This window comes from Vanessa atalanta, chromosome 15, assembly GCF_905147765.1.
Source record: "Vanessa atalanta chromosome 15, ilVanAtal1.2, whole genome shotgun sequence".
Classification (NCBI taxonomy): domain Eukaryota; kingdom Metazoa; phylum Arthropoda; class Insecta; order Lepidoptera; family Nymphalidae; genus Vanessa; species Vanessa atalanta.
Window position 1 is genome coordinate 2,263,600 of NC_061885.1, and position 17,877 is coordinate 2,281,476.

At 31.6% G+C, this 17,877-nt stretch overlaps 1 protein-coding gene across 2 annotated transcripts in view; it reads left to right on the forward strand.

Moving 5' to 3' along the window:
• The first annotated feature begins 7,658 nt into the window (after positions 1 to 7,658).
• The window catches only part of LOC125069483 (zinc finger protein 774), a 36,692-nt gene continuing 26,473 nt past the window's right edge, over positions 7,659 to 17,877 (forward strand). The window contains exon 1 of one of the 2 annotated variants that reach the window (XM_047678986.1): positions 7,659 to 7,844. In XM_047678986.1, coding sequence (XP_047534942.1) covers positions 7,760 to 7,844 — 85 coding nt within the window. In that variant the 5' untranslated portion in view covers positions 7,659 to 7,759. The remainder of the gene's footprint in view (positions 7,845 to 17,877) is intronic. The other variant, XM_047678987.1, reaches the window with a different exon arrangement.

Below are 17,877 nucleotides of genomic sequence, written 5' to 3' on the forward strand. Positions count from 1 at the left end.
GCAAGTGCAAGTATCAGTGCATATCTGTTTATTTTTAAAATAAATAAATAAAAAAATAACTAGAATTTTGAGTAACGGAATGCAAATTTATGTAATTTAAGATGAACAAATAAAACAAAAGTAAATTTAATGTGGATACCAAGTTATACTGGTCAATAAAAGTGAAATGTAAATAGTGTGGTCAAATGTAGAGCTCTCGTGATTTGCTCTGTGGTTTCGTTAGAACATAGAAAACGTCATAAATGACATCAAAATTATTTAAAACATTTTGTTTTGTGTATGTGTAGGCTATACTAATGCGAGTACTGTCCGCATGGAACTTTTATTGGAATCGTTGTTCTGTGGTGATTTCCATAGATTGTGACGTTTACATAACGCATGCGCCATTATGCTGCGCAAAGAGAGCGGAGAATGGAGGAAATGCATATTCGAAGGTTGCTATCAAATTTAAATTTAGCTGGACATGTACAGATAGCATAAATATTTTCATACGTACTTACGAACAACGTAAGATTATTTATTGGGCCTGTTTTAACTGACTACATGCAGTTAACTTAAAGACATCTAAATATCTTAAATTTGTCAAGATGGTTAATTTTGTAGATTTTTTTTGGAAATATCTTCTTTAAATCTAGTTGCATTCTTAGTCTTAAGTTTTATTTAAAATTTAACAATAAACATTATAATATTTATAATTAATATTTTAATAGCGTAAGCCAATTTTGGTCCCAGTGATTATGGGACGATAGCTGCACATGATCGGTTTTGGTCTTATTTTGAAGTGCTCCAGCCTTAGATGTGCAGAAAATAAAAATAAAGAGAATTCTTGATTGTAATTTACTAAATTATTACGATTAACAAAGACTTAATTTTAAAGAGCGGTACTACGGTTTTAATTTAAAAAAGGAAAAACGTAAACAAATATAAGTAAATTGTTTTCGACATACTCCAGTTCTAACTGAACTAATGTATACTATTAAATATTAAAAAGGTCATTTAAAAGAGGTTTCATCATGTTGGCGCTAAATGTAGATGAGTGACTTGCAGTTTACAATGATATGAAATCAAAACAAAACCTTTCATAGGATTCGAAATTGCTAATAAATCTTTTGGATAAACCGAAGTTTCGCGGGAGACCCACTAGTATTTTTTAATAATAGTAGAGTGAATAAGTACCACCTGATATTCTCATTGCTGTCGTCAGATTAGCTCTTATTATCTTAAACGAGTGCACTCTATTCCATTTATTCCATAACCCAACTGGACGGCAAATTGGAAGATTTCAAACTTAGGACCAATGAATTTACATTCTATCGAAGGCCCAGCAATGTCAACACTGCCAGACTCTAAACTCTGTTAATAATAAAATTGTCAAAATAAGATCTGCTGATTTTTTCCGCTGTCACTTCTCAGGTCGGAGTATTTTCTTTTCCAAATGGCAGTGTTTAATTTGACAATCAATAAGTAAGTATATATATCGTATATATCGCATAGCTTAGCGAACGAGCATATAGGCTACCTGATGGTAAATGGTCACCACCGTCCATAGACAATGGCACTGCAAGAAATATTAACCATTCCTCACCTCGTCAATACGCCACCAACCTTGGGAACTAAGATGTTATGTCTCTTGTGCCGGTAGTTATACTGGCTCGCTCACCCTTCAAGCCGAAACACAACAATACTGAGTACTGTTGTGCGGCGGTAAATATCTGATGAGTTGGTGGTACCTACACAGACAGACTTGCAAGAAGCCCTACCACCAAGTAATATATTAGTGATATAATCTATATTAAGCAAAGGAATTTGATTTGATTTAATTTGACTTACAAATATAAACAACACGTAATACATTTATGAATGTAATTAAAAAATGAGAAATAATAAATAAAAATGAGACTCAAAGATTAGACACAAACAAAAAACAATTTATTATATAAGTTAAAGATCATTTAAAGAAAAGGAAATAAATAAACTTTTATAAACCTCAATAGCGCACCGTTTAGACGTAAAAGTCGCAGACACTATTCTCGACCCTTAGGCTACTGTCACACCCATTGCTGATACAAGTTTTTCACTTAACTGAAAGATAAATTAGGAATATTGTGAATTGAAAACTATTATTAGGTATTATTAGTATTATTTTCTATTTTTTAAATACATGTTAAGCACAGCATTCACACTACGGTACTTAAGTAACGGAATATTAGCTTAACCGCCACAAATTGAGATGCATCGCCGAACCAGTAGTCCGTGAAGAGAAGATTCACTAAGCCAAATCTTGATACTTTAAGTGCAAATAAGCTATGTATCTGTAATAAATATTGTGTTTGTAATTTTTTTTTATCTTTTTTTTCCATATCTAACATGTATATCCGAATGCGTTACGTCTTACGCCTTGTCAGTCTACGTATCACTTGTAGTTTTTTTTATTCTTACCTCTTGAAAAATGCAAAGGTATTTCATCATACAGACACCTGTCTGTTGTAATATTTTGTTTTTTCCATAAGTCATATATTTTACGATCACTAATAATTTTATTAAAATATACACATATTATCTTTTTTAGTTCTGTTTAAGGTCTACGTATACGTATTCGCCTTGGTCGTGATAAATGTCAAATTTCATTAATTTCAATCGATCCACCGGTTTAATTGTGATGAGGTAACAAACGAAAATAAGAACTTAAGAATTAATCATATTTGATAATATAGGACCTATACGAGTATATTAACATTATTAGCGAACATTTTGCAAACGGTGGGGAATTCCCTGAAGATCAAATATTGAGATGCGGCGAAGATGTAGGCAATATGGGAAATAGACGATATTGTCTTGATGTAAATGGATCTTTGTTTAAGTGACATACTCTCTCTACCTGCCGTTTTGTACCAATGAGATGGATTAGACACTATCCTTTTGTAAATTTATGACAACATGCAAAATTTCTTGAAGATCGTTTTGTAATTAAGTTGTGGAAGCGTAACAAACAAACAAATAAACGGACATACATTCAAATTTATATTATATATTTATGTATATAATAGTATCATATTGTTTTGTTTTAAATAGAATGTAAATATCTTAAGGACGTTTAATTTCTTTGAATAAAACAACTTCAAAAGCAAGATTATTTTTTTTATAATAGAGGTTTTAGACGTTTTCAATTAAAACTTTAATAGAGATATTTTTTAATAGAAGAAAAATCTGTTACTGTTTTCTTAAGACAAACTGTATAAATACCAAAACATGGCTATAACTTCCTTCCCATTATTATATGACTTGGCCGATTTAGACGTACGCTGTTCCAAAACATATTAGAACCCGCAAATTTAAATGACATCAGCGTGTTCTATACTCTGAGAACATCACCCCTATAAAATAGTTCACCATTAAAAAAACTACATTATGGATATTTTAATCGAAGCAACTTTATACGCCAGAAACGTTTCTTCAAAATGTACGTTACGTTACGTGTATATATGTTACGTACGAAAACGTTGCAATCGACATTGAACTTTTTACTCATCAAACCAAAAAAGTTTTCTATAGTCTATATCTATATAAAAGATTATATTAAAATTCACTATTTATTTTTATTCTATGATAGTATTTTTTTTTAATTTTATCGCTTGTATATGTTTGTGATATTATGTAGCAAAGTATATATGTAATAGAAAAAATGATACGAAGACAAACTAAATGGAAAAGTCGCAGAATAGATATGTGTATATATATTTTAACGACGTTTGTGATTTTTTCAACAGAGAGGAGCATTGATTTGAATTCAATCAACGACCTTATTAAAATATATTCATTTATTCGTGATAAACTTCGTTATTATGAAAAACAACTTATAAAGAAAATGCAAGCAATTAACTGGAAAAGGTAAAGTTAAAATAAGTTCAATTTTTTTTTTTATTCTCTGTAGCGATTTGAACGAAGTAAGATAGTAAATATACTTATAATATCACACGCACCATTTGACAATGCGAAAAATAAAGTGTCAATTATTGTAATCAGTATATATTATGAGTTTAAAAATGGTTATTTATTGACAAAAGTTGAAAATAATAATCAATTTATTCAAAATACCATAAATAAAAATGCATTTCTTTAAACGTTTGTCACGTGACACAAAACGCTCCTGATTGGTCGGGTTTATGATGACGTCACTTGCTTGTTAACCGCATTTGCCTACTGTATGTGGATTATATGTGTCACAGATTACAATATAGGCAAGTGACGTCACCGACCCCTGTGCAGCGCCATATTGTCAAAGTAGAGTTTTCGCGCGCTATTGAAATAGGGAATTTTTAATTTGATATTTTTCAGCAAATATGTATGTACTAGAATTAAAAAAAAAAAAACAACTTTTACTGGGTTCCTTAGCCTCTACTAAATAATATTAAGTGGATTTTAGAAATCAGTCAAATAGCCTATTATGAGTAAAACTTCAGGTCAACTACGCATCGTGTATGACATGACAAATAATAATATCTCATTAATGAATGATCTTTTTTTAAATATGTTTAAATGTTTAGCAAATTAGCAAATGGCGAGTGATCAACACCATCTATAGACATTGGTACTGTAAGAAATATGCATCATCCCTTAGGTATATCTATAATACGCCACCAAGCTTGAAAACTAAGATGTTATGTCCCCTCTAGTAACATTGGCTAATTCTTCAAAACGGGATAATAATACTAAGTATAGCTGTTTCACTATAAATGAGTGAGGATTAGGTGGTACGTATTCAAACGGACTTGCCCAAAGGGCTACCAAGTAATAATAATACGATTTAGTTAATAAACAATACCTTAATCTTACTTAATCAGTATTCATTTATAAAAACAGCTCTACAACAGCTGTTTCAGAAGTTAGCGCGAACATACATACAAATAAACACTGTAGTGATACACCTCTTGTGATAATTCGGATACATGTTTTTTATTCGATAACTTTTAGTTAATTTGAAGTTAAATACAAGTAGTTCAAGCATTTCATTTCAAGTAAATTCAATATCGTTAAACGCAACGATCTTAATTTCGTTTGAGCCGTGATAGCTCAGTGGTAGAACGCGTGATTTTAAAACGAAGATAGCGGATTTAAAACCGTGCAAGCGTAACTAAATTTTCCTGCTAAGCGCTCTTATAAACATTTTATTCATTTCGTATTCGGCGATGAAGGAAAACATCTTGTGTGTCGAATGAAAATTTATCACCAACCCGTATTATTACAGCGTGATGGAGTAAGGTCCGAGTTTTCTCTTCAAGAAGTGGAGTTATTTTATTATAGTTTTGTTTAAAAGTATGTCAATATTAAAAATATAATAAAAGATTCGTTATCAATGCAATTAGTATCACATTTAAGTAAATAAAACAGAGTTTTGTATAAAAAATAATTCATGATATATTTATTCTTCTAGATCTCTTTTAGAGATAAGTCCGCCTTTGCTTATGTTTTCTCTATTTTGTTATTTTAATGTATTTTTAAGTGCAATAAAGAATATATATATTATTTTATAAATTTTCATTAGTGATATTAATATTTATTATTTATAAATGTATCAGTAATTCGGTTATATAGCAATATATGTACATATTTAAATGAAATATTCAGAAGTACTCTGGGTTTTTAATCAAATTAAAATCCCACTCAAATAGTAATCACTTCCATCGGCGAAATGCACGCGGAAATTCAAATTCAATCCGAAATTTCTATATTCAAAAAGAGCACCGACGTATGCACAAAAAAACATACTTGCATATTCCGCATCAGATTTTCGAGTGTAGGAGTACCAATACCATTCGTATCTATCATTCATTAGCACAGCTAGAATCCAATACGACATTTTTTACAATCCCCGGGCACAAAGAACGGGCGTCCTCCCCACACAAGCAAATATGGCCATACAAACAAAGCGCGCTCGTGTGTGTAGAGAAAAACTTGAAAAAAATCCGACTGACCCGCGCACACACGCGAAACACCACGAAAAAAATCACTGACACAAAGAAAGTCTACCGAAAACTTCAATACGAACTTTTGTACACACACACCAATACACTCAAACACTAGTAAAGTTCACAAGGAAGTTGCGTCAGTGTGTGTGACTGCACCGCGTTCGGATAAGAGCTAAACTTAGCGCTTGCGTGTGGGTGTGCCCACAGTTGCAAGAGTCCAAAACTTCAACAGGACAACACGCAACGTGCATGCCTAGATGCAATGAAAGTTAGACCTTAACTCGTATGTGTTATAGTAACTATTCCAATAATATTTTTAATATTTGTTACCTTTCGGCAATAAGCATAGAGGTGCGCAGCGCGGGTAGTTTTCGTATGAAAGTTGTGGCGCGAGATGCAACGAAGGATATAGGTATACGCGAGTGTATGCCTGTCTCCCTCGCACCTCCCGCAGCCTGGGGCAGGGGAGAGGGTCGGAGGGTAGAGGGGTGTCGTGTCGCGTTGATGAACATTTTTCTCATTTTTTTTCCTTATTTTAACGCGAATCGTTTTTAAAGGGTTTCGTCATAATTGCGAAGCGTCCGATTATGTTGACGACCGATAAGCAGCCTCCTTAATCAAAAGACTACTTATTATTCTTGTTAAATAAGTTGAAATGTAACATTTAATACTATATTAAACATTATCGCAAATACTTCATAACATAATTTTTATATTTATTTAATTTTAACCTAGCATAATATAAATAAATAATAATAAAAAATATTTGTTTATTTTTTTGTCTATGGTAAATAAAAAAAGATATACCGATATTCATATATAAGCGTGGTATATCTTCGTGAAAAGTGGAACATATATAGTAATAAAAAGATTAATTGAAATTAAATGATTAATATACGGACCTTCTCACAAGTCGCTGTAGCCTCCTGTACGCATGTCTCGAGTGTTACGCCTCGGCGGGAAACTTATTTTCCCGCCTTTTCTCCAGGGCGCCATATTTGCGAATTGTTTTGCTAATATGAATCCAATTAGAACATTATCTTTCTTTATTAAAAGTGCTTTGTTTAATTAGCCCAAAATATATATTTTTTAAAATCATCCATAAAATAATTATTGATATTAATTTATTTACAGTCAAATTCATTTACTTCCTCGATTCATAATTTCTAAAAACAAAAACTTCAAAAAACTTCTAATCGGAAAACCGTTTAATTAGCAAATTTTGTCGTGCATGTAAAAGCGCGTAAAATATTTATAAAGGAATATTTATATGGGAAAAGTTTTCACAAATTCGATAATAAAGGCGATCGGCTTATCCGTGCATGTTTCAGCATCCCGCTCACAGGGGAAGTAAAAAAAAGCGAGCCGGGCGGCAGTCTCGCTGACACCGCGGCGCGCGCCGCCCGCATCCACAACGTTATTTATTTTATTACATTTGTTACACGTGTTTCATTTCGCGTACTTTCGGACGGCGGTTGATATTCGCGTCATGTGCACAAAATTGTGATTTCGGACCCTAAACAAAATGGAACACCGTGAACCTATTTCGTCAAACAAAAACAATTTTCGGCAAAATTTCTTGTAAACCGCAAAACTAAACGCAGTTCAAACTAGGTTCTTTTATTCGGTTTCTTGATTTGTTCGTTTATTATTTTCATCACAAACTAATGCAGTTAAAACGGTTTAAGTTGATTATATTTGAGTTTTTTTCGTTTCCAATGAAACTATAACATACTCGAAGAAACAGTAGACCGACAGACGGATAGAAGTAAAGAGAACGAAGCAGAAGTAAGATGGCGCTTGCATCTTCTGTGAGCCTGTACTACTCAATCGTGCAGCGGGCGGCGAGGCACTACCTAGAAGATTATTGTCACACAGGTACGTCACTATTATAATTTAAAAATGCCGCCAATTTTAATAAGATTATCTTAATATTCAAAATGTTTACAACGGCGCCGGGAAAAATATTTTCTTTCCTATATGGTTGCATCGTTTTAAGTAATTCATAAAACATTTCAATTAAGTTAATAATTTGTATTCACTTTTTGTGCAACTTAATAAATATCATAATTAATTAATCATTTCCATATGATAAGTTTTAAGCTCTACTGATATGTTTGAAATTTATTACCTTTATAAGTATTCATATATATATTTGCACTGGCTATAATTACTTATTTTTATTATTTTGAAGCTTAATCAATTTTGACAGTTCTTTGTTTGAAACGAATATCCTCCAATAAATGTTTTTTTTTACATCAAAAAGAATAAAAATCACGGAAATATCCCTAGTTAATAAATATGTAAATTTCAACATACAAGAATCTACTAAATTTTTATTACGCGCTCTTTTTACTGCACAGACTATAAAAAGAAATACACAGGACAGATACGCTAACTTCGGCCGAAATGCGACAATAACATTACAACCTTTTTAGAGCTTTTTTGTAACTTATTTACGATCAGTTGGCAATAAACTGACGCGGATCACCTAAAACAAAACTGGGTACCAAAAATAAAATTTAAATTACATTAAAACATTTTATTCGATATAAAAAGGTATCCATTAAAATAATTTATAAATTATTTAGTACTTTTGTCAACTTTACGAATATATATTTTACAGATGACTGTATTTGTTTATTTTTAGTATAGAATTAAATGTCAGCCGTGAGGTTTTGATTTCTAATGTTTTGGAAAACTCAACATGAAATGTCATTATAAAAAACATACCGTCTAAAAGTCAATGTATAATATATTATGTTGACTAAAAAAACACTTTAGTTTAACGTGTTACTTTAATTTATGGTCTTAATATATTATTTATTAAGAGAACTCGTTTAATTTAGCATATTGTTAGATTTTAATTCTATATAAGTAGAAGTTAATCCGTCATCGCTCTTTCTCTAAATAATTTAAACATATAATAATTGCGAAAGTAACTATGTCTGTCTGTTACGTTTTCACGGCCAGACCACAGAACCGAATTTGATGAACTTTGGTTTCATGACAAGCTTGAACCCCAAGGAAGGACAAAGGCTATTTATTATTCCTAACACTTTACGACCAAGACCTAAAACGCGAATGAAGCCGTGAGGTACAGCTAGTTTTAAAGTAAAGTTGAAATGTGTTTGTTTCACTCACACATAAGTAATGAAACAATTTAAACATCGCATGCTTTATTATATTAATAAATAATTGACATTAAATGTCCGCCGCATGCCGATCGACATATGTAAAACCTAAAAGTTTTTACTGGAAGTTTTTGAAGTTAATATCACAGATAATAACATATTTGTTTTTTTTTTTTTTTAATTCAAATTTAAATTTAGCATCAATCATATTTGAATGTCAAAAATTGCTTCATCGTAGAATTGTAATTTTTTTTAGACACAATAAATATTTAATATCAAACGTACATTATAATTTTGCGGATAGCGCCTGTATGTATATTTCCTTTTTTTAATGATTAATCTTGGTGAGATCATTGTCAATAAAGAAACAGTAACATAAATTTGAAAATAGAATTACAACGTATGCTCAACAATGAATGAATTTAATTCAAATATGGGAATACACTGGGTGTACGTTTCGGTCGCATTTGGTTCACAAATACCTATATAAGTTTTGGGGAATAATTAAAAATGTACTTTTTATATTTAGCGCAAATTTAGCGGCTCAGTCGTATTAACACAATAATTTACAAGGACTTATTACTAGTATTTATATTTGCTAAGATGTTTGTAACTTAACAATGAATTTATAATATTTAACAATAATAATGGATATGAAGTTACGCGAAAATCCTATTTAATAAGAAAGAAACCTAATATCACTTCTTTAATTTATTCGGCGAAACAGAAAAGTATTTCCAAATATATTATTTTCAAGGAACATTTAATAAAAAAAGGCTTAACATATTTAATGTATTATTAGTCGTTAACAAATTATTATTTGTTTTAAATATCAGAACCAAGCATAATAAAGAACCCACAAATATTAACAAGACATAACCGACATATAAAGAACCTAAAAAAAATCTAAATCTTTTTTAAAAGCACGTTGTTGCCATACGTACGCTATCACTTTTCCACAAGACGTTCACTGGTAGAACCAGTTGCGTCGCGTAGTTTATAGGAACCAGTTCGTGATAATCGCATAGCCGTCGGGTGCGTTTATATGCAAATGCGGTGCATCCCGACGCAAAGGTCAAGGTCGCTAGAATCTAGATAATGTGCACTTTTGCGCACGACTGTTCCTTGACTTTGACTAATTTTGGTCTTTGTGATATTTTCAATCATTATTTTAATGTAATAAAATATCTAATATTATATGACTTTTTGGTTCTTTGATTTAAATCTTTATAGGATGAGATTTTTTATTGTTGTTTCTTTTGTACAGAACAGAACACTCAAATATTTTAATATAATTATCGTAAATTAATATTTTAATAAATCAAGATTCAATGTAAGCATTTCTTATCATTTTAATTTCTTGTCATACGGTAATTAAAACCCTTAAATACATTATTTTTAATATGCTATTGATATTATATTATAAATTAAATTTTTATTTAAATTAATTATTTTAAAATTAACTATTAAGTACCTTCAATATTTACCTTTCACCGAAAGGATATCGAACTCGCGACCGTCAAGTTTAAGGGCATATTTTTTATTGCGATTTCACATTTATACTAAAATTGAGTACCGCTAGTATTCTTGATATTCCTAGTATATATATAATTTAAAACATATTTTTATTAAGCTGTACCGTTAGACCGCTATGTGGTTAGGGCACAAATCGGTTCATGTAGATTAGTGTAGCAATGTTCCGCTTCACGGTACGCCGGTAATCAGCTGTTAATACTTCACGCCTCCACCGAACTGGACTGCCCAATTACTTTACCATAGTAATGTTGTAAAATCAACAACCATAGAGCGTTAAATTTGCAAAACAATGCACCATCGGAATTTTTCCCAAAGACAAGATGAGATTTTCCTGGTTTTTCTTTTATTTTTAATCTGTCGCAACTCCATAACGGTAAGAGGCAAATACCATCAGCACATAAAACCTGACTTAATCGCTTTCTTATCATATTTTTTATCACATACCGCGAGATGAATCGATAATAATGTTGGGCAATTAAGTTTAATTCAATGGACCCGTTTCCAGTTAGCCCTTATTATTTATGAAATGGAAATCTGAAATGAATAATCGGATACTATATTCATTAAGCTGTTATTTAGCAATTAAACAAACAATAATTATAATATGCACGATACACACGTAAACAATTATTAATGAAGACCGAAGCAACCTTGACGAAATCGCGCCAAATCTAGCCAAACAGTCTATTCTGCAAGCATCTTTCCGAATTTTACCGGCTGCCATTCGTCGCAAACATACTTGCATATGTGGTAAGCGCAACTAAAATTCACTTTCAAAATCAATAAAATCTCTGATATCTTTATTCATAAACTTTAACGCTTGAACTTAGTTATAAGTTCGCTAATCAACGTCACGTGCAAACATCACAACGGCGAAGTTTGCAAACATCACGTGTTCATCACGCTCGCTAGCCTTTGATAGTTTACTAACAACCTGATTAGCGAACGTCCGGTTCTGATAATGATAATTGATTTCAGTTTCGGTGATAATGTTGCAAGTCCTAAATATGTTACCGCTGAACGGAAGTCCTGATTCAAAGTAGAATCTTAGTCTTGCAAATTTGAGTTTTGTAAGTGCAATCATTGTTTTTTTACTGAAGGAAGAAAAACATTGATGAGTTCTCTTTTGTAACATGTACACGAAACCTTTGTTTTAATAGACCAAGAGACATTTACCCAGTTGTGTTATTGTGACAAATAGGAATAATATTTAAACGTCACCTGTGACGTAAAATTCTATCGTTAAACCTTGTAAAGTGAAGCAATAAATTTACTAAGAACAATTTTATTATGTCATTTACATTAGGTTTATTCGTTTCACTTATCACAAGAAACGTTAATAAAATTTTGACGTTTTTATCCGAGGCCAATCCAAATTGAATTTATCGCACTAAAATATTCAATAAAATAATTATTTTCACTAATACTATAAACATAAAACATAAGCAGCCCGTAAATGTCCCACTGCTGGGATAAAGGCCTCCTCTCCCTTTGAGGAGAAGGTTTGGAGCATATTCCACCACGCTGCTCCAATGCGTGTTGGCGGAATACACATGTGGCTGAATTTCGTTGAAATTAGACACATGCAGGTTTCCTCACGATGTTTTCCTTCACCGCCGAGCACGAGATGAATTATAAACACAAATTAAGCACATGAAATTTCAGTGGTGCCTGCCTGGGTTTGAACCCGAAATCATCGGTTAAGATGCACGCGTTCTAACCACTGGGCCATCTCGGCTCATATAATCCTACTAATATTATAAACGTGAAAATTTGACACAAAAACGACTGCACTGATTTTGAAACAAATTTGGATGAGAGATAGAGATAGCTCCCCCATCTCCTCACTTGCAGACAAAGCCACGGGCATAAGTTAGTATTATATATTATCCTGGAAATAATATAACATGCCATTAGAAAAGCTGTATCGTCACGTGTAATTACCGTACGATTGCTTGTGAGTTTACAAACCAAGATTGCTGATTAGCAAACGTCCGGCTTCGATAATAGCCTTAATTCTTAGTCGATAACATTTCTAACTTTCTAGTAAGATTTTTGTACGCTAATATTGATTGAATTGATATTTGAATAAAACAATCAATAAGTCTTTGATTGAATATTCTTAATTTAAACACAAGCAATACGAATTAAAATATTTTTAATTTCGTTCTAATATTAAAAAAAAAATCAACAAATTAGAAAATTAAATCCTTTCACTGAAACATTTTAAATTTAAATTAAGTTTGCATTTATCAAAGAGTACAATTTTATTCTAAACGCATCAAAAGTTTAACATAAAAAATATAGTCAAACCAATGTATCTTGAGCCTCGGTATCACATAATTTGATAAGAATATCAACTATTTACCCAGTTTGTACAAAAACAACAGATCCAAAGAGTAAACTTCGTAACAAGAGTACCACCTGTAGGGTAAGGTTCCCCCCGTCCTTGAACTTGAACGTGGCCTTGGGAACCCTCACACGGGTCAATACGCACGAATATGCTAGTGTTACCCTCTTGTAATACCGCAACAGTGTAAGAGGGTGGGTTAGTACTGTTTTATTTGTTATATGTATTTAATTTTATTGTGATATTATACTCCCCTTAAAGTATTCTATGATACGAAAAGAACAAATACATTTCTATAATATTATTTATTAAATCGTAAATTATAAATCTAATTCAAAATATATTTTACATTATTATAAATGGCAGCCCAGGATCGGTTCGAAATATATACCAAGAAAGACTATAGAAAAACTCGGTAACTTCCATCAATTAAATAGCATATGTTTGTTATAAAAAACAATTGAGTTCATATCCCAACTAAAAAATTACAAATACTATCTCCAGGTTTTTTTATTCTTAATATCTAATAATAAATAATATATACTAATTATTACATAACATAACATAAGCAGCCCGTAAATGTCCCACTGCTGGGATAAAGGCCTCCTCTCCCTTTGAGGAGAAGGTTTGGAGCATATTCCACTACGCTGCTCCAATGCAGGTTGGCGGAATACACATGTGGCTGAATTTCGTTGAAATTAGACACATGCAGGTTTCCTCACGATGTTTTCCTTCACCGCCGAGCATGAAATGAATTATAAACACAAATTAAGCACATGAAATTTCAGTGGTGCCTGCCTGGGTTTGAACCCGAAATCATCGGTTAAGATGCACGCGTTCTAACCACTGGGCCATCTCGGCTCTCTACTAATTATTAATGTTATATTAATATAAATTAAAAATGTCTGTCATTTATAAATGTACCAATCAAAATACATTGATACCTAAACCAAATTTCAAAAACAACTAAATCAATAGAACAAACTCTTTTTAATGTTACCTACATTGTTAATTTTATTAAAGAAGGATATTTTATAAACGACCTTTTTTGCTGTTACAATTAAAGAAAAATATAAAATACTTTGTTCTTAATTCAAAACACACGCTATATTTATTTAATAAGACATAGCTATATCATACTGATTGCTATATAACTTTTCAAATGAGTGTCCCAATTGCCATTTTTAAATTTCGAATACCTTTATTGTTCTCAATTGTCACGAGTATATTCACTTAATCCGGTGATCTGATCAAGGCAATTAGGTCTAAATTTGCGCGCCAAAGCAGACAATCAGATTAACCCTATAGTCCAACATATGTCAGTTACAAAATAGACAAATAGACGCCCTCCGAATAGGCAACCCCTTTAAATAGACCCTATGTTTGGGTTAGACGTGTCACAATGTGTTGGCATTAAGAATTAGCCGCATAATAATTTTAGTTTATTAGCACAGATTATAATTTTTTTATATACAATTTAAGTATAACTAAATATCTCCAGATATAAAGACCCAATAAATATTAGGATGTGATTAGTTTTTGCGGTTTACTTGTCGATTTTCTAAAAGGAGTTGATTCACTAAATCTAAAACACTTTAAATATAATCTTTAAGTAACATATCAAATACACGAACACATAAATAAAGCCATAAAAACGCATAAATAAGTCATAACCGGCGGCCAGCGTTTACAGCGTTACAATTTTTGTCTATTCCACACGATAGGATCCCACATGCTAAATGTTTAACGCAATTATAACCCTTATGACTATCAAAATAAGAATTACATAAGTAAGTTGTCGTTTGTACGTTTATGGGCGAAACATGCCGTCGCGTGAACACGGGAAGCCAAGGAAACACGCTACAAAATGTTTGGTACAAGTCATTGAATATATTTAAATATCGTTCGATTATTCAAATTTCGAACTTATGTTGCCAATCACATAAATTATTACGTTCTTTTCTAATATTATAGAAGATAATTTATTTGTTAATTATAATGAAATAATAATTCAATACCATAAACATTTTACCCTGGAAAATTAAATGTCCATTGATAAACCTCTATCCCATCAATGGATATTATGGGTATATTAAGATTCAGAGTCCTTTTGTATATTTCATTAAAACTTTTTATTAACAGTGCTAAAAATAATTTATGAAAAACTGTTAAAACAATTAATAAAGTTAAGTTTGTTTTGATTTTGAGATTACTATTAAGAAAAACCATAGCTGTTTACCCGAAATCGCTTGTGATTTGTACCAAACGGGTCTACGTGGTGTGGTGCGATGTAGCGCTTAGAAGTTTCGTGATTTGATATCGGCAGTTTTATGGCAGTGCACTAAAGACTTGATACATTGTCACCTTGTTTCACACCTACTGTCATAAAACAGCGTCTCTACTAAAGCAAAATTGGCAACTTATGTATCACCAACACGCATTTGTATAGAAAACCAGTTTAACTACGGACACATAACATCTTAGTTCCCAATCTTGGTGACGCTGTAAGAAATGTTTAATGTTTCTTACAGCTTTAATTTCTGGGACATTTGCCGGATCCCTCTCATTGGACAAAAAAAAAAATTGTTGTCGACTATTAACTTAAACTCGAATAACTGAAAACAGACGTAAACAATATTTGTCAACGATTTCAGTGTAAACGCACAAAATGGTTTTCTTGAATATCCTGAGTCAAATATTGTACCATCAACGGCATATTGTTGACAAATAAATAAACTCCAAATTCGTCCATATTAATTTATTTATTATTTATTTATTATTCTTTATTGCACAAATAAAACATGTACAGAGGGCGAAACGCTATAACAGCATTTTCTGCCAGCCAACCCAGAATAGTGTAGGAAAGAAGTCAGTAAGGTTGTGCACAGAAGTTAAAGAAAAATTTAAAAAAATATATACATAGCAATACATGCCTATAAATATATATAATAATAATACAGTAATAATAATATAATATAATTAATCGAATCACGTTAACCTTACATTTATACGTGCTTTATGTAAAGTAAATATGAACTACCGGGACGGAATATGCGTCCAACCAACTCAGCACCCTGTCCTTTGACTCATTACTGAACATATGTAATTGCAATTAAAACATCACCAAAAAAAGAAAAATTAATGTTTTTATTTTTAAAATCTACAATAACATCAAGTTCACGCTTGTGATGTCAATAGCCTAAATTTAAAAAGCGTGAAGTTGAAACAACTTTGAATTATATATAAATATTACATAATAAAACCTTAATACATATATCTTTTTTTAATTAATTGCAAAAACATCGTATCCTCATTTAAGAGTCTGGGTATTAACCACCCACTCAACATATATTTGATTTGTTTGAAGGGTGAGTGAGCTAGTGTAACTATGCTTGTAGTTACACTAGCTGCCATTACATCTTTGATGTTTTGAGTTGACAGCGTATTATCAGTGTTAAAGGTGGAGTAGGCAAGGCAATGCAATGGCAAAGCAATGGCAAAGAATCGAAATAAATTCTGAGCAAGAAGCCGAAAATGCAAAGTCCTTTTACTTTTTAACGATACATACAGATTATTGTTACGCACATCAGTATCATATAGCAAGTGTACTTGATTCTGGTCGTTCACCGCTGTCTGAATGTCTCCGCGCTTTATTGATGACAAAAAAAAAATGATGTGAACTTAACACTCGTTTATACTGACATGGTTATCAAAACAAACAATAATAATTTTATATATTTGCTAAATAATTTGGCAACGAACTGTTGTTTGAAATTTCACGAATTTTTAAAATGAACAAAGTATACTTATATATATATGTATATACAATCTTAAATATACGGTTTGAATCCCTTTTGGTATACGATATAAATTACAATCTATATAATTACGTATATAATTTATTAAGGAAATATTTGAACGGTTTAATGCACAGGTAGAGAAAAAAATTTGCGAACTGGTTTTTTTTAAACAAAAGCATTAGCATAAGGCAAAGACAACTGATATTTACTGGCCAATACTGTGGCCTTTGCGGATACTACGAAACTGGCTTCTAAGTTAAAAATATCACTTTCCTTACCTAATACAAACTACCAAAAAGGCTAACAACTGGGAAGTGTTCATTTTGCCCATAGACTTCAAAGAGATATAAGGCCGTAGCCCAACATTGCGCCTTTTAGACTAATTCTTTAATGGTAATGTGCGGATAATCTCGATATCTATTGTGATATTTTCGTTTTATTCGTAATTACGAGTACAATCGCTCATTCTTCAAAATGTTTTATACTACCTACTTTTACTGCTACCTTTTTCAAATAGAAAATCTAATGCCGGCTCGTAACTCAAACAGAAATAATGTGTATGAAAATCAACGAACATTAACTAACAACTTATAATAATCTTTTAGAAATAAATGTTTAGTTTTTTAACATTAACTTTAATTTATTATTATACATATATAAAATTTAAACATTAAAACCGAAACGCAACAATACAATGTTGTATGATGTGTGATAAGTGGTAGGATTCCTTATATGTTGTAGTTGATCCCTTGTACGTAGTCACACAAATACCACAATTTCATTTACATCATATTTTTCATAACAATATATGAAGTTCAATAAGCAAAAAGTTGTCAACATACACACATAGACACCCCGCTGTAATGTGTAAACACGCAAATACTAAACAAACCGTTCGCCACTAATGCCATATCACATAACAAGTTGAACTTGGTCGCTCACCCGCTGTCTGTCCGTCTGTCTGCGTTTTATTGATGTCAAGTAGTTGCGTAATGCGCGGTCAATGCCGCCGTGCGTGCTTAGATTCAACGCTGTATAAATTTGCATTGATACACATATAGTTCGAATATTTAGGAAAATAAATGTAAATC